The sequence below is a fragment of the Chelonoidis abingdonii genome, chromosome 16 (assembly GCF_003597395.2).
Source record: "Chelonoidis abingdonii isolate Lonesome George chromosome 16, CheloAbing_2.0, whole genome shotgun sequence".
NCBI lineage: Eukaryota > Metazoa > Chordata > Testudines > Testudinidae > Chelonoidis > Chelonoidis abingdonii.
Genome location: NC_133784.1, coordinates 15,214,253 through 15,232,756, shown reverse-complemented (window position 1 = coordinate 15,232,756; position 18,504 = coordinate 15,214,253). Strand labels below are relative to the sequence as shown.

The window sequence follows — 18,504 nt, the reverse complement described above, 5'->3', positions numbered from 1 at the left end:
GGCCCGCTGCCGAATTGCCGCCGAAGACCTGGCACTTCGGCGGCAGGTCCCGGGGTGGAAGGACCCCCTGCCACGGGTCTTCGGGGCACTTCAGCGGCGGGTCCTGGACCAGAAGGACCCCGCCCCCCCGCCAAACTGCCACCAAAGACCTGGAGTGGAAGAAGCTCCGGGAGCCTGGGCCCCTTGAGAGTTTTCCAGGGCCCCCGGAGCAAGTGAAGGACCCTGCTCGAGGGGCTCAGAAAAACTTTTGTGGGGGCCCTTGCAGGGCCCGGGGCAAATTTCCTGACTTGTCCCTCCCCCCCGCCCCCGGGCGGCCCTGTTACACAGTAATATCCTTAAACCTCTATTTACTAACAATCAACAGAATACACATGCTAAGCATACAGTGCTCACCACTCCCAATAAGGCAGATGAATTTTTCTTGATGGCCATTCAAGAATAGATTAGATGAGGACCTCTACTTCTCCACAGTATGGTTGGCAGGGTGTTGAGCTCTGGCAACTCTGGTCTTGGACTGTGTCCTGGAGTTAAGTTCCAAGGAGCTTCCTATTTTACACACATTATATGGATAAAACTACTACTACTTTATCTATACCTTAACCTATCACATTTCTAAGAACCTTTAAACAACACGTTTCAACCACAGAATCATAAAATATCAGGGTTGGAAGAGACCTCAGGAGGTCATCTAGTCCAACCCCCTGCTCAAAGCAGGACCTAAACCCCAACTAAATCATCCCAGCCAGGGCTTTGTCAAGCCTGACCTTAAAAACCTTTAAGGAAGGAGATTCCACCACCTCCCTAGGTAACCCTTTCCAGTGCTTCACCACTCTCATAGTGAACGATTTTCCGAATATCCAACCTAAACTCCCACTGCAACTTGAGATCATTATCCTTTTCTTGTCATTTAGGTTACACTGAGAACAGTCTAGATCCATCTCTATGAACCCCTTTCAGGTAGTTGAAAGAGCTATCAATCCCTTCTCATTCTCTCTTCTTCAACTAAGTGTATGATTCACTTATGGGATATTCCGATTTTACAGAAACGATTTTGGAAACGATTGTACTAAGTCGAGTGTACACGCACGCTAGAGCACACCTTATTAGCAGTGTGTGTCATGTACGCAATGCTAGCGTTGACTCTTCGGAGCGTTGCACTGTGGGTGCTATCATAGCATATCCCATAAGTCTGCAGTCCACTCGCCCATTGGAGATCTGGGTTGAGATCCATGCTGATGGGGCAAAAAACATTGTATGAGGTGGTTTCGGGTAGTCTCACCCTCCTTGTGAGCATGGCAGACAACGTTTGCGCTTTTTTTTCCTGGGGAGTGAAAACTGTGGCAACGACGCTATACAGACAGCATGGAGCCGTCGGTCAAGAGCAGTCATGAACTTTAAACACTACAGCATTCTCATGCATTTATTCTAACCGGGACCTGAAAACCAGGCAAGGAGAGGAATATCGGAGCACAGCGAGAGCAGATAGGGAATGCACAGATTCTCATCAAACTGGCAGGCCCGGCGCTTTTGGAGATAAGCTGTTAATGCGGCGGTTCCAGCCATGGAATGCGATTTTGGGCCAAGGAAACAAGCAAGATGGTGACTGCTTAGCTGTTGACAGTGTGGGATAGAATTCCCAGTGCTGCAAACTTTCGTATGCATAAGGGACTTTCATAGACTTTGTGACTTGCTTCCCTGCCTGAAGCGCCAATTACAAGATGAGAAGAGACCTTCAGTTGAAAGCGGTTGGTGGCCGCTGTGAAAGCTTTGCAGTGCCACACAGCTGGTCGTCCAGGATCAATTTGGGTAGGCAATTATGTGGGGGCTGTGTGAATTCATAGGCTAAGCAATACTAAGCTGCTGCTCAAGGTGTGGACTCTGGGAAATGTGCAGGTCATAGTGGATGGCTTTGCTGCAATGGGATTCCCTAACTGTGGTGGTGCGATAGATGGAACCCATATCCCTATCTTGGCACTGGAGCACCAAGGCATCCAGTACATAAACTGAAAGGGGTACTTTTCAATGGTGCTGCAAGCACTGGTGGGTCACAAAGGACATTTCATCAACACCAACATGGGATGGCTGGGAAGGGTTCATGACGCTTGCATCTTCAGGAACACTACTCTGTTTAAACAGCTTCAGCAAGGGATTTACATCCCAGACCAGAAAATAACTGTTGGGGATGTTGAAATGCCTATAGTTATCCTTGGGGACCCAGCCTACCCCTTAATGCCATAGCTCATGAAGCCATACACAGGCAGCCTGGACAGTAGTCAGGAGCTGTTCCACTACAGACTGAACAAGTCCAGAATGGTGGTAGAACGTGCATTTGGACGTTTAAAGGGACGTTGGTGCACGTTACTGACCCGCTCAGACCTCAGCCAAACCAATATCCCCATTGTTATTGCTGCTTGCTGTGTGCTCCACAGTCTCTGTGAGAGTAAGGGGGAGAAGTTTATGGCGGGGTGGGAGGCTGAGGCAAATCACCTGGCCGCTGATTACACACAGCCAGACACCAGGGCGAACAGAAGAGCACACCAGGAAGCGCTGCGCATCAGAGCAGCTTGGAAAACCAGTTTCATGACTGGCCAGGCTATGGTGTGAAAGCTCTGTTTGTTTCTCCTTGATGAAAACCTGCCCCCTTGATTGACTCATTCTCTGTAAGCAACCAACCCTCCCCCTTCGATCACAGCTTGCTTTCTAAGGAAATAAAGTCACTATCATTTAAAAAGCATGTATTGTTTATTAACTGATTATAAAAAGAGGGAGAGAACTGACAGTGTAGCCCAGGTGGGGTTTGGGAGGAGGATAGGAGGGAAGGAAAAAGACACTTCAGAAGTTCAAAATAATGACAGCCTTTTGCTTGGGCTGTCCACTGGTGTGGAGTGGGCGGGTGCACGGAGCCTCCCTCCCCACGTTCTTACACTTCTGGGTAAGGAGGTTATGGAACTTGGGGAGGTGGGAGGGCGGTTATTATTGGCTGCAGCAGCACTCTGTGATCCTGTTGCTGTTCCTGAAGCTCCACTAGACGCATGTCAGTTTGATCACACAGCAGCCCCAGCGTTGCATCCCGCCACCTCTCATTTCGAGCATCCCTCCTGTCCTCACGTTCACTGACATCTTTCCTGTAAGTTGATACCATATCCTTCCACTCATTCAGATGAGCTCTTTTATTTGAGGGTCGATTCCATGATTTCAGAGAACATTTTGTCTCACGTACTTTTTTTCCGCTGCCTTATCTGAGATAGCCTTTGGGATGGAGGAGGGAGGCTTGAAAAATTTGCCTTTGGGAGGGAGGGAAAAAAAGGTAGAGAAGTATTTAAAAAGATACATTTTACAGAACAATGGTTATACTCTTTCATGGTGAACAACACTATTCACATTACATAGCACATGTGATTTCACTACAAGGTCGCATTTTGCATCTTAATATTGAGTGCCTGTGGCTTTGGTGTTAGAGATCACAGACACAGGTCTGGGCAACAGAATTCAGCTTGCATGCGGCCATGGTAAGCCACTGTCTTTCAGCTTCTGCAGCCTTCAAAAAACCAGTGCTCTCCTTTCCCACATACTAAGCAAAGCCTGTTGAGTGCTGTGGCTTTCCTGTTAACGTGCAGCAGCAGAAACCAACTAACCACCCTCCCATCCAATTATCTGGGACGATTGCTTTACCCCTCCCCACACCGCGTGGCTGGTATCAGGGAAGATCCCTGCTAGCTAAACGTGAAAAAGCTCAGCGCCAATCCCTCCCCCTCAGCTTGGCTAACTGCAGGGAAGGATTTCTTTTCAGCCACAGGCAAACAGCCCAGTAGAAACGGCCCTCTGTCCCCTTAATTAAACTTCCATATTTCAATCAGGTTACCATGAACAATATCACTCTTCTGAGGATAACACAGTGAGATAAAGAGCACATGTTGCTTGAATGTCAGCAAACACTGGGACCATACGCCACCAGGCTTTGTCATGCAATGATACCAGACTACTTGCTACTAGCACGGCATGGTCAAGTGTCCTACCATGGGGAACGGAATAAGGCTGCACTGCCCAGAAACCTTCTGGAAAGGCTTTTGGAGTACCTCCAGGAGAGCTTCATGGAGATGTCCCTGGAGGATTTCCGCTCCATCCCCAGACACATCAACAGACTTTTCCAGTAGCTGTACTGGCCGCGAATGCATCCCAAGTCCTCAGGGCAAATTAATCATTAAAAAAAGCTTGCTTTTAAACCATGTTTTATATTTACAAAGGTACACTCACCAGAGGTCCCTTCCATGGCTTCATGGTCTGGGATAATGCCTTGGGAGGGTACTTCAGTCAGGCTGAGAAAAAGATCCTGGCTGTTGGGGAGAACGGAGTGCTGTGTGCTCTCCATAAGCTTGTCGTCATCGTCCTCCTCCTCATCTTCCCTGTCCGCAGAATCCTCAGGCATGGCTAAGATTACCCACTCCTTGGAATCCATGGTCAGGGGTGGGGTAGTGGTGGCGGCCCCCTCTAGAACTGCATGCAGCTCAGCATAGAAGCGGCATGTCTGCGACTCTGCCCTGGACCTTCCATTTGCTTCTTTGGTTTTCTGGTAGGCTTGTCTGAGCTCCTTAACTTTCACACAGCACTGTAATAAGTCCCTGTTGTGGCCTCTCTTCATCATGCCCTTGGGAGATTTTTTCAAATGTTTTGCCATTTCATCTTTTGGAATGTATTTCTGCTAGCATGGAATCCTCTCCCAATATAGCAATCAGATCCAGTACCCCCCCATACAGTCCATGCTGATGCTTTTTCAATCCTCGGACTGCATGGTTACCTGTGCTGATGAGCTCTGCGTGGTCACCTGTGCTCTCCACGCTGGGCAAACAGGAAATGAAATTCAAAAGTTCACAGGGCTTTTCCTGTCTACCTGGCCAGTGCATCCGAGTTCAGATTGCTGTCCAGAGCGCGATAGCTGTCGGGGATACTCTCCGAGGCAACTACTGTGGAATTGCAGCCACACTAACTATAATTAGAAAAGGCAATACTGATAAAAAGCGTACTCCCCCATCAGGGAGAGTATAGATATCGATATTAAGAGCCTTCTATATCGAAGTAAAGGCTTGTGTTGTGTGGGATGGATGCAGGTTAATTTGGTTTAATGCTGCTAACATTCGAAATAAACTCTAGTGTAGACCAGGCCTAAATGCATCCCAGCTTCCTCAGCCGCTCCTCTTAGTCCAGAGCTCCAGCTCTCTTAATAATTGGTTTGTTGCCCTCTGCTGGACTCTTTCCAATCTTTCCACATTCTTCTGTGTCGGGCACAAAACTGGACACCCTACTCCAGATGAGGCCTCACCAAATGCGAATAGAAGGGAATGATCACGTCCCTCGATCTGCTGGCAATACTCCACTTAACAGCCCAAAAATGCCATTGCCTTCTTGGCAAAAGGGCACACATGTTGACTCATATCCAGCTTCTGCATTCACTGTAACCCCTAGGTCATTTTCTGCAGAACTGCTGTCCTAGCAACTCAGGGTCGCCTAGTGCTGTAGCAGTGCATGAAGATCTTCCTTCCCTAAGTGCAGAACCTGCACTTGTCCTTGTTGACCCATCAGATTTCTTTTGGGCCCAATCTCTAATTTGCTAGTCCCTCTGCTATCCTATCCCTACCCTCCAGCAATCGTACCACTCCTTCCCAGTTTAGTGTCATCTGCAAACTTGCTGAGAGTGCAATCCACACCCATTCCCCAGATATTAATGAAGATATTGAACAAAACCGGCCCCAGGATAGACCTTTGGGGCACTCCACTTGATACTGGCTGCCAATTAGACACGGAGCCATTGATCACTACCCGTTGAGCCTGATGAGACTGTTTTCCAATGTGCATTACTTTGTATTTATCAACATTGAATTTCATCTGCTATTCTGTTGCCCAGTCACCCAGTTTTGTGAGATCCCTTTGTAATTCTTCACAGTCAGCTTTGGACGTAACTATCTTGAGTAGTTTTGTATCATCTGCAAATTTTGCCACCCTACTGCTTCCCCCTTTTTCCAGATCATTTATGAATATGTTGAATAGCACAGACCCCTGGGGGACATCATTATTTACCTCATTCCATTCTGAAAATTGACCATTTATTCCTACCCTTTGTTTCCTATCTTTTAGCTAGTTACTGATCCATGAGAGGACTTCCCCTCTTATCCCATGACAGCTTACTTTGCTTAAGAGCCTTTGGTGAGAAATGTTGTCAAAGGCTTTCTGAAAATCTAAGTACACTATATCCACTGGATCCCCCTTGTCCTCATGCTTGTTGGCCCCCTCAAAGAATTCTGGTAGATTGGTGAGACATGATTTCCCGTTATGAAAACTATGTTGATTCTTCCCCCAACAAATTATGTTAATCTATTTGTCTGATAATTTTGTTCTTTGCCATAGTTTCAACCAGTTTGCCCGGTACTGAAGTTAGGCTTACTGATCTGTAATTGTTAGGATTGTTTCTGGAGCCTTTTTAAAAAATTGGCGTCACATTAGCTATCCTGCAGTCATACGGTACACAAACTGATTTACATAATAGGTTACATACCACCGTTAGTAGCTCTGCAATTTCACATCTGAGTTCCTTCAGAACTCTTGGGTGAATATCATCTGGTCCTGGTGAATTATTATTGTTTAATTTATCAATTTGTTGTAAAACCTCCTCTAATGACACCCCAATCTGGGACAGTTCCTCAGATTTGTCACTTGGGAATCTCCCTCACATCCTCAACTGTGCAGACTGATGCAAAGAATTCATTTAGTTTCTCCGCAGTGGCCTTATAATCCTTGAGTGCTCTTTTAGCATCTTGATTGTCCAGTGGTCCCCCTGGTTGTTTATCAGGATTCCTGATTCTGACGTACTTAAAAAAATGTTTGCTACTACTGTTTGAGTCTTTGTCTAGCTGTTCTTCACTCTTCTTTGGCCTTCCCAATTATATTTTTACACTTCATTTGCCAGAGTTTATGCTCCCTTCTAGTTTCTAAATCCTCACTAGAATTTAACTTCCACTTTTTAAGGGATACCTTTTTGCCTCTCACTGCTTCTTTTACCTTGCTGTTTAGCAAAGGTGGCACTTTTTTGGTCCTCTATTTTTTTTAATTTGGAGTACACATTTAAACTGAGCATCTATTATGGATCTTTAAAAAATTTCTGCGTAGTTTGCAGGGATTTCACTTTTGGCACTGTACCCTTTAATTTCTGTTTAACTAACTTCCTCATTTTTGTGTAGTTCCCCTTTCTGAAATTAAATGCTAACATGTTGGGCTGCTTTGGTGTTCCCCTCACTCCTCCACAAGGATGTGAAGTTTAGTGATATTATGGTCACTATTACCGAGCGGTTCAGCTATATTCACCCTTGGACCAAATCCTGTGCTCCATTTAGGACTAGATGAAAAATTGCCTCTCCTCTTGAGGGTTCCAGGATTAGCTGCTCCAAGAAGCAGTCATATTTAAGTGCAAAGAAACTTTATCTCTGCATCTCGTCCTGAGGGGACATGTACCCAGTCAATATGGGGATAGTTGAAATTCCCCATGATTAGAGAGGCTATAAAAATTAAAAAATCAATAATCTCCCTGAGCATTTCACAGTCACTATTACCATCATGGTCAGGTGGTCAGCAGTATATCCCTACTGCTATATTCTTATTATTCACACATGGAATTATTATCCATAGAGATTCTGAGGTACAGTGTGGTTCGTTTAAGATTTTTACTTCATTCGATTCAGGGTGGAGTATAAGCCACAGTGAAACCAATAAGAGACCACTAATTAATATGCAAGTGTCGATGCCCAACTCAAACACTTGATAACAATGTTCAAAGGATTTATTCTCAATTAAAATTATGTCAATTGAATTACGTTGCAAGTGATGTTAAGACGGTCAGATCATCAAACGGCATGACCTCCAAATAAAGCGTTTTGGGGAATTGAGTGTCACTTTAATAGAGGAAACACTGCTTTTCCCCCTGTTAATTTATGTTATTAAATCCATTTCAGGTTCTTTGTGAGTGATTCAGATATACTAAGACACTGTTGGAATCCCTGTTTGTTCATTTCAGCCCTCTAGTTCAGGTTAATAAATTATAATTTTCGCAAAGAGTAATAAACATACATAATTGTTTTTTTCACCCAATTTTGAATTGAGGTGCCTTCAAGCATGACTGAGGAAGAATGAAGGGATATTTTCCATACGCAGATAAAACAAAACAATTTGAGCACTATAAATGCTAGTATGGTTTAAAACAAATTGCACCAATTCAGAAGCTGTTGCTCTTCATGGCTTTGAGACAATGCAGGAGTATTCCTCACTTTTGAGTTGACAGGAGGACAAGCATGAAACATATTTTTCCTTTTTATTTGCAAATACAGAGTACTTTGAACCATTATTTGGAAAGTTGATCTTGGTCAACTAGTTTTGCTTGGCAGATTGTGTTTTTCAGACAGCTGAGCCTACACTGTCTGAGCCAGAACCTGAGGTCTTACTGAAGCACACAACAAAGCATGGGGGTGTATGTGTGCAAAGGTGGTACAGAGCTTACCTTTGCGTTCACCTTCTCCTGGGGCTGCAGTAACTTCCTCTGGCTGCTAAAGGCTGAAACCACAGCCAGGGATTGGTCCCAACCCCATACCTACCCTTCACGAACTTATTGAGTTCTTTTCTGTACCCTGTTGTAGTGTTGGGCTTCAAAATATCCAAAATATTCCACAGGTTGACTGTGTTGTGTGAAGAAATACTTCCTTTTGTTTGTTTTAAACCTGCTGCCTATTAATTTCATTTGGTGACCCCTAATTCTTGTGTTATGAGAAGTAGTAAACATTTCCTTATCTACTTTCTCTACACCAGTCATGTTTTTATAGACCTCCATCGTATCCTGTCTTAGTCTTCCCTTTTCCTAGAGGAAAAGTCTTAGCCTTATTAATCTCTCCTCATATGGAAGCTGTTCCATACCCTTCATCATTTTTGTTGCCCTTTTCTGTACTTTTTCCAATATATCTTTTTTTGAGATGGGGTGACCACATCCTGCACACAGTAGTCAATATGTGGGCGTACCATGGTTTTATGAAGAGGCAATATGATATCTTATTATCTATTCCTTTCTTAATAATTCCCAACATTCTGTTCACTTTCTGACTGCTGCAGCACACTGAATGGATGTTTTCAGAGAACTATCCACAATGACGCCAAGATCTTTCTTGAGTGGTAATGGCTAATTTAGACCCCATCATTTTATAAGTATAGTTGGAATTATGTTTTCCAATGTGCATTTCTTTGGATTTTCCCCATCCTCATCCCCAACAGCAGGTTAAGGGAGATTGGGGTAGGCATAGGCACTAACTTTCCCCAGCACCGGTGGGTGCTCGCACCCCCGGCCCTGTCCCGCCCCCACCCTTTCCCCATCCCCACTCCAAACCCTCCCCAAAGTCCCTGGCCCAACTCTGCCCCCTCCCTGACCCTATGGGACCCCTTCCCCAAATCCCTGCCCTGGCCCCACCTCTTCGCCGAGAGTACCGCATTCCCCCTCCTTCCCCACAGCGCTTGCCGCACAAATCAGCTGTTTCACAGTGCAAGCGCTGGGAGCCAGTGGGGAAAAAAGCAGGCATGCGGTGAGCCCAGAGGAAGAGGCGGATGCGAGCTGGGGCGGGGAGTGCACCCACCAATTTTTCCCTGTGGGTGCTCCAGCCCCGGAGCACCCATGGAGTCAGCGCCTATGGGGGTAGCAGCCTCTCTGCCAGCTCTACACCACCAGGAGATTTCCCTTGCACTGGAGTTGTCCTCCTGCAGAGGGATACGCCAGCTCTATAGCCAGAGTCTGGCCAGCAGTGCAGTACAAAATGCCCAACCTGCACCAGACGACCTGGCATTTTATATGTACAATACACGACACTAATGATGAAATCCCAATCAAGTATTGGTTTAAGACAATGCTCAATGGATTTACAGATTAGTACAAAGTTCTCAGTGACGCTATTAAAACATACAGATCATTAAATTGGCATGATACCCAGACGAAGGCAGTTTTGTAAACGGATGTTAACAGAGTAGCATATTGCAGAAAAACGTGAATGGCTATATGTGACACAACCTACAAACGTAGTTATTGTTATCAAAAAGGCATTACAATGGCAAATATTTAGATACAAAAGGAAAAATAGATGACTCCCAAACTCTCAGACAGTGGAAATATTGATAAATTTGACCTCTGTGTTCAGTATAATCCTGAGAAGAGAGAGATGGGAATGAAAATTAAGAAATTAAACAAGAATAATGAAGATACTAGATTAAGCTAAACAAACAAGAAGCATTCTAGACACAATAGTAATACAAGGACCTTTTAAAATGAAGCAGTAGAGGGCACTAAAGTACAGTCTAGGCTTTCCAATGGCTGTTCAGGGGGGACAAAAAGAATTGGATTTAAAGTCCAACTCTTATTTCACACCTATTGTAACACACATCTGCTTTTGTCTCCAATCCCTTGATAATCTGGCATGCAAGAAACTAGATATTCTGGATATCTCATGGGAAATGGCCCAATCCAGCCTCTTCAGGACAAAACAGAGAAGCTGAAGAAAATCCTTACCTCTAAGATGAAGAAACAAGTGTGACAGGATTCAGAGTGGTAGCATGTTAGTCAGTATCAGCAAAAAGAACAGCAGTACTTGTGGCACCTTAGAGACTAACAAATTTATTTGAGCATTAGCTTTTGTGGGCTAAAACCCACTTCATCAAGTGTGAGTCTTCCTAGGCTTAGTGAGCTCTTATTGCCATATGATACCCCACTTTTCACCTTTGACAGACCTCACAAAGACACAGCACTGAAGCAGCAGATAAGGCAGTGTGAGGAAATCTTTCAAAAGATCAGGGACATTTTGCAGTGGCCCAGAGATTTCTCATTACCATTTATTCTGCAAACCAATGCACTGAGTGGTCCTAGGAGCCGTGTCATCACAAAACGTTCAAGGAATGGCCCACCCAATTCTTTATTTGAGCAGAAAATTCCAAAAGCGAGAGACAAAAGACTCCCCCACAGAGAAAGAATGCTGGGCTATAAGGTGGGCTGTGATGACAGCAGGAGTCCTGTTTTATATAACAATGGACTATTCTCCCTTATTACAGTGGACGCAGGCAATGAAGGACCCAAGGTGATACTCATCGCTGGATCTCTGTGCTTCTCTAGTACTACAGCATGAGAATGCAGATTAATTTTCCCGGGCCGGAGGAGACATTAGAATGTTTGATGTGAAGATGAAACCCCCAGGCCCATTCTGCCAGGGAAGGTATGTGACAGGATGCATCAGGCATTCGTTGCCTCCTGCTGGAGACCCTGCTGCCTTGCTGCACCCTGCCCTAGGAAGTGTCCCTATGGGAAGAGAAAGGCAATAATTTTTGGACATCCTGGGTTGCCCAGAAAGGCCTCCCTGGGTCAACCACTGATGGAATCAATAATACTTGGGGTCCTCCAATTGTTACAAGGACTAGGAGCAGGAAGCAGCCAATATGGGCCCAGCAGGGCAAATTAAAAAGAAGGACTGCTGTCTCTATGAAATGGCAGTTGCTGGGTATAGCCAGACAAGGAGGAAGGCTCGAACACAAAAATCCAGGCCTGGCCAGGGCCTGTTGCTGGCCTCACTGTGCCAGCTTTTTGAATTCCTTTGTGTGAATGTAAGGCCCAGGCAGGTCATCCTGAATTAGACATTGGTTGGACTATTGACAACTAGAGAGAAAGGGTACCCCAATTTTACAGGGGAAAGTGAAGCGCAGAGGGGCGAAGCAACTAGTCCACAAAGCAAACAAGAGGAATTGGAAGAGTCAGGAACAGAATACTGTATTCCTGACTCAGTCCTCTGCTCTAATTATAAGTGCTTCTTTATAAATGATTTGTTAATAAATTACCATTATTAATTAACTACCTGTATGTATGAGAGACACAAGGTGAGTGAGGTGGAAGAGACAAGCTTTTAAGCTACACAGAGCTCTTCTTCAGGTCTGGAAAAAGATATTACCTCACTCATCTTGTGTGTTTCACATCTTGGGATCAACACAGCTATAACAACACTGCAAACAACTTTATATGTAGCTTTTATTATTCCAGAGTATTAAAAAAACACAAATCAAAGCTTTCAGGCAAGTCGCTGAGTAAAGCCAAATAAAAAATGAAGATGATTCATACACAGGCAGTTAAATAGAACTATTTCATAGATTTATTTGAAAAATACTTACAAAAGCAAGTATGTTTGACCCTAAAATAGCTAAATTTATTCTGTGTTTACATTGGTGTAATTAAGCGTGCAGCATTAACAGTCGTTTCTGTTTGAAGCATTGTTAGTTTGCCTGAAGGAAGTGGGGAAAGTTCTGATTTACTCTGGGGCAATGTCTCCCTCCCCCTTCACAATAGCAACTACAGCTGTGGCCTGTGCTTGAAGTCTCAGCACACTGAACATTGGGTTTGCCTCACTTACTACCAGTCCTGCCGTGTCCAGATTTGCTGGAACCTGGAAAGTGGATCAGTTTTTCCCCCAGTAGAGAACGCAAGAGGGAGAGGGAAAAGAAAACAAATGGAAAATAGCATATTGGCTTTGTATGCAACGAATTTAGCAGAACTATGTTTCATGCTTGAGTTCTTTAAAAAGTGGCCCTTTTTGTTAATGGTACATCTTTCTTCAAAATAAACGTGCACTTGTGAGCTTATCCATAGCCTGTGCCCCTTATACCTACTATTTGACTATAGTGCTTACTGCTGAGAGGGGCTGGGATCGGAATAGCCAAGAACTCCCCCTACAGACAGCAATTCAGGAAAAGAAATACAGTGCAATTAGTTTCCACATACCGTATAGCTACATTTTAAGACAAGACTAGCAGAGCTACTGACTGAAGAGTTAGCTGCCTTGTTATTAACTGCACTTCAGCAACAGCTATAGTTCAGACAGTCTGCTCACAAGGGGGTTTGATCAATGCTGGGAACACACTGAGTGGAACAAGATCTCACCAGCCACTATTCTGCAAGGTGGCAGCAGTAGCTGCTGCTCGGGCCATCATTCTTTGGTGCACCTCAGAAGCAGAAGAAAAAGTCCCATCCACCATGCGCACTGGCAATGTTCTCCATCCACCAGGCTGGGGGGTAAAGCTGTTCTGACGCCAGTCTTCTTCTGGGGGCATATCTACTCTCCTTGGTCCAGGGGCCTTGGTACGCGGAGGAGGCACCGGGGAACCATGAGAGGCACCAGGGTCCCAAGAAAGCCCCTGTGGTACTCTGCAGGTACTGTAGTCTGTGCTAGGATGTGGCCTGCAATTGATGGCATACGACTCATGCATTTGGCGTTGAGAGGGCTGCTGGAGGAAGCTTTCCTCTAACCCCTTGTCTGGCTGGGCAGTGTATCCCAACTGCAATGTTCGTTTGTCTGGCAGTGTTGCTGTTTGTCTGGCGGTGTGGTTCATCTGCAGCCAATGGCCAGAGATCCTTGATGCTCCACCTCCCATATGCTGGTCAACAAGAGGCCTCTGACCTTGGGAAGAAGAGCATTTCTGTGTGCAAGGGAGACTCTTGTAGCTCAGTGCCATACCTGGGTGGTCTTCACCTCGGAAAGTTTCACCCCGGTCAGGCACAACCAGAAATTTCTGGACGTTCTTCTGATCTCCTGTGGGGAGCAGTGGGAAGAGTTCAGTCAGTTATATTTTAAATTTATTTTCCTCTCAAAACCTCTTTAACTGTGCCCCACAGCTGATATGAACGGGTAAACTGAACCAACCTTATACCAGGGCATTTACTGACTTATGCTTCAGAATGAGTGAAAACAAAGCAGCACACTCCTTGCATTCACTTTTCTTCTGCAACTCAACCCACCCCCAGAAAAGAGCTCCAACCTGTCTTTCTGCAGGTGCTGTCACACGCACTAATGGGACACCAGATTTCCTAAATAGTCAGCACTTTTTGTAACATGTTCAAGGTCACCTGAGAAAGAGCCCAACAAGAAAATTAAAGACATATGTTCTAGGGGTTTCCTGATAACTTTCATGGTGGCCTCTCATGCAGGAATTTGTAGCACCAACAGGGATTGTAATTCCAACAGATCTCACATACACATGTGATTTTGAGGGAATACAGTACTAATAACCAGCTCCTCCTCAGGTAGTTGCTTTGCACCCCTCCCACAAACACAGTTAAGTACAAAAAAACTGAGTGGACCTTTGGGTCATCTCTGAGGAATGTGTGCATCATTTATAGCTTCATTTCTTGTAATGTTAAAAACAGTATAATATAGCTAATGACCTAATAGGAATGGTGTGTTAAAAGAACATAAAAATGGCCATACTGGGTCTGGCCAAAGGTCCATCTAGCCAGTATCCTGTCTTCCAACAGTGGCCAATGCCAGGTGTCCCAGAGGATGCTATAGATGCTATATAAATTAGTAAAAAGAGTCCCATTCGGTTATGCCAGACACTTTTGTTGGCCAGGTACCTCCCTCCTGTGTATATGTAACGAAAATATTACCATAACTATTTAAATAATTAACAGCCATACCTCTAACAAAGACTGTCCCTTCACGTTATATCCATATAGCACAGCATAATTAAAGCAGTGTAGAAGGGACAGTAAAGAAAGAAAAAGCAATTTATCCTTCCAAATTTCTGAAGGGATTCAGGCAGTTGATAAAACCATCACTATGGTAGACAAGATCCAAAGACCTGTACTTCAGCAAAGCAGGGAAAGAATCACATACAGCATTTCTGATCATGCAGGAGGGTGAAGAGTTCTGTGATTACCTGATGGCCTACGTGCTTTGCCCACCATGCTAGGCATCAGTACATCATGGGACAGGTTCTGCATCTGGGTTGGGTAGTGGTGGGGATCAAAGGAAGGATCGTGGGGAAAAGGGAGGGAAGTGGAGCTGGAAGAACGGTGCGTGGTTTCCTTTGGCATTTTCCTCACATTTGATGCTTCCTTTTGACAAAATGAGAAAGGAAAGAAACCACAAATGATGATTAAACACAAAGCTGGGTTCAATCAAGCAAACATGGTGGGGATCTAGGAAGGAGAGAGGGATGAGTCACCAGAACAAGTACATGAATCTGTCTGTGAAAGAGAAAGAAATGCAAGGTAACAATATCCACCCAGAAAGGCTCTTTGGTAACCTAACAGCTCAGAAAATCCCCCAACATACCTGTTCAGAAAAAAACCCATCATCATACTTGCATCTCAGAATAACAGCAGAAACCTTGTGCAAGAAAAAAAAAAATCAATCTGCTCTTTCTGAATCACCTTTTGAAGGACTGGGCCACAGATGCCAGGAAAATATACACTGCTGAAGCCTCCCCCTTGCTAAACACGCTTTACTAAGAGCTAAACAGTGATGTAGGGCACAACTTTCTGATATGGTAGTGGAGTTTGAGCTTTTGCGTCAGCGCAAGGTTGGGCTAAGGCCCTACCTGCAAATGAGAGTTGTACTGGTTTAATTAAATTGATTTGAAAACAAATTTTAGTTAAACTTGTACAACTCGTGTGATTGGACAAGGCCTAAAGCTAAAACTTGAGGTATGCTATAGCATTTACTGTGCTTAACACTGAGTTTGCAACTCAGCCACTCCCATTCTTATTCTGCTGCTTTCAAACAAAGCTAATGCTTTTAGCTTTCCTTTGAAGAAGTCTAAACATGGCTAGAGAAAAATCAGAACAAAACCAATACATCACATTACTGCATACTCTTAAAGTTTCCCCTCCTTAAAGAAATCACCCAGCCAAACACTGACAACAATCTGTTCCTCCTTTTCTCAGACTTACAGTTCAATAAAAATCCCTGCTTTTCAATTAAATTAATTTGGGGAAACTCTGAAAGGGGAACATTATTTGTTGCTGGGTCTGATTGCACCAGTCTTCATTCCATTAATAACCATGTTGACCAAGGGAAAATACTTTCCCTGCCCTTTCAGCATGAGGGTCAGCAAGCCAACATCCACATCACCTTACATCCAGTTCCACTAGAATTTGTTCAGAAATGAAATATAGACAGGCATGGTTTAAAAAAGTTAAACAAAAAATGGTGTTAGAGTAACTGAACTTTACTCAATCAGATGAAAGGTAATAATCAACTTGAAAAAAACAAACCCTTAACTTCTGCCTGAAAATACTGTACATGTTTCAAGTTTCTGATTCGTTACACCTAACCTGAGAGTACTAACAAAGATGATGGAGAAAAACAGTTTCTCTCTGTTTTTAAGTTGTTTACTTTGTGCAGCACTTTGTGTATAACCACTATTTCTTGAGGAAGGTATGCCTTATAAACACTAACAATGAAGCAAAAATTTCCTTATATATACTGTTAAAGAATTATTTTGTTAAATCACAGCCCATGTTGTTTATGGGGGCTCTATTAAAAACTGGGATTTTTAAGTTATTCAATATAGAAAATAGATAAACTTCAGACTGACTGTGTCCCTTTACCAGAGTTAGCCCTGTTAGCACACATACACAAGCTTTGCTTGGCAAAATTCTAGGTGTGGTGACCCTAAAAGCAGACAGCTTGGTTGTTGTAAAATAAAAGCTGACTTCTCCATCCAACAGGGAAAAAAGGGAATGATTCACTGGAACAAATGTTCATCCTTCTAAACTGGTATCGATGCTGTTCAGTTGTGCACCTTTTCTCTTTACTACTTGTAGTGGAGTTGATGAGGGAAAGGAGGAGGAAAAGCAGCCCCCAATTCTATCCCAAGCAGTCATCTCTGCAATTCTGAGGTTCATTTTACTTACAAAACTATGAGAGGAGACCAGAGTGTCTTCCCTGTTTGTGATGACTGTCCCACTGAGACTGCGAGCAATGCGACGGAAATGCTCTGCACTGTACATCTCCTCTTCTGGTTCCCTGCTATGGCCTCTGGCACATGCAACCTGCAGACAATGTTACCACATTCAGAAAGATCTCTCCAGGGAAAACTGCATTGCACAGTGATTCAGAAGCAGACGTTGATAAGAATATGATGGACTTAGTGAAATACATTAATCCTGCATTTTCTTATTCTTCGGGGAATTCTGAGCCACTGTGTATGTGCAAAATTAATGTCCCGCACAGATTTCTTTGCTTCTCCGCAGAAAAATGACTTTCTGACAGGGAAGCTGCAAGAGCAGTTGTGCACCATTCCCTAGCAGTGCAGGTACATTGTTTCAGGCACCCATAGCAGCTGGCAGACAGGTAAATCATCATGGGGCTGGGGACACCCCAGCCAGTGGCTCCTACCCTGAGCTGGGATCAGCTGCTAGTCCCAGCTGGGCTGGAGGCAGGAAAGGACTGGACTTCCTCTTCCCCTGCAAGGAGGGATTGGGGCTGTGTCAGACCCACCCCCAGAAACCCCCCTCAGCTGCTGGAAGCTCAGCATCCTCCCTGCTTCCTCCCCGCATTGCTCCTGAGCTATGGGGGGAGGGGTCACTGTATGGGGGGCTGCTCCACCATCCATCCAGCCCCCATGCATCCGGACCTCCTATACTCAGACACCCCTGTCAAGCCTCACTTGTACATCCAGAACCCCCCTACTTCTCCATACCTGAACCCCACCCCACTGAACCACAACCCCTGCATCTGGAGCCCCCCCCTGCAACCAGACTCCCTGCCTCCAGATACCCAGCCCTGCACCGAGGTCCCTGCACTCAAACTCAACCCTGATGCCCCACCCTTGGCACCATTCTGAGCCCCCATATCCAGACCTCCATGGCACTGACCTCCAACTAGCTGCACTCAGACACCCACCCCAAGCCACACTCTCCCAGCACCCAAACCATCCTGCTGAGACCCCCACATCCAGACTCCTCTGCTGAGTCCCAACTACCTTCACCTGGAAGCCCCTTGCTCCTGTACCTGGAACCCCTCCAACGAGCCTCTGTGCATCCAGATCCCCCCAAACCTAGACCCCCCACTGAGCTGCCTGCATCCAGATTGTCCCACACAGAATCTTCTCACTTCACACCTGGATCCCCCCACACTGAGACCCTTCACATTTGGATCCTGTGTGGTTGAGCCTGCCTGCCCCACACCTGGTGCGTCTGGTGCAGAGGGGCAGGGCCCCAGGGTATTTCTGGGACAGACCCAGGCTTTGTGCTGTGTCAGGGTTGAGTGCAGCCTCATGCTGAGTCCTAGGGGTGGGGAGCTGCAGGGTTATTTCCCACATTCGTGCAGCCAGTGGCCTTTGCTCCCCACTGCCATGCTGGAGCCTCTGCATTTATTTATTGACAAATAAAACTTGCAGAATTTAAAAATATTGTGCACAGAATTTTTAAATTTTTGGCGCAGAATGCCCTCAGCCTCAGGAGTATTTTCTGAAGTCTCTCATTCAAGTCTAAACCAAGAGCATAAAGCAATTGAGTCTAAGTATCATTAATAAAAATAGTATTCTCATGATCAGTTTTTCATCTTATTATGTACATTGGCATATATGTTTAACTGAGATTCTATATCTTATAATTTCTTAAAGACAGGATTTAAAGACTCAATGGGATGAGTCTACCCAAGGGACTGCTCGCTG

At 44.9% G+C, this 18,504-nt stretch overlaps 2 protein-coding genes across 3 annotated transcripts in view; one reads left to right on the top strand and one right to left on the bottom strand.

Moving 5' to 3' along the window:
* The window catches only part of SEC24C (SEC24 homolog C, COPII coat complex component), a 647,635-nt gene that overhangs the window by 185,002 nt on the left and 444,129 nt on the right, over nucleotides 1–18,504 (top strand). The gene's annotated exons all lie outside the window — the stretch shown is intronic.
* Nucleotides 9,893–18,504, bottom strand: part of USP54 (ubiquitin specific peptidase 54) — a 235,150-nt gene continuing 226,538 nt past the window's right edge. For both annotated transcript variants that reach the window (XM_075072848.1, XM_075072847.1), the window contains 3 exons: nucleotides 16,742–16,879; nucleotides 14,761–14,938; nucleotides 9,893–13,634 (listed from right to left, as the gene is read on the bottom strand). In XM_075072848.1, the coding sequence (XP_074928949.1) occupies nucleotides 12,982–13,634; nucleotides 14,761–14,938; nucleotides 16,742–16,879 (969 nt within the window). In that variant the 3' untranslated portion in view covers nucleotides 9,893–12,981. The remainder of the gene's footprint in view (nucleotides 13,635–14,760; nucleotides 14,939–16,741; nucleotides 16,880–18,504) is intronic.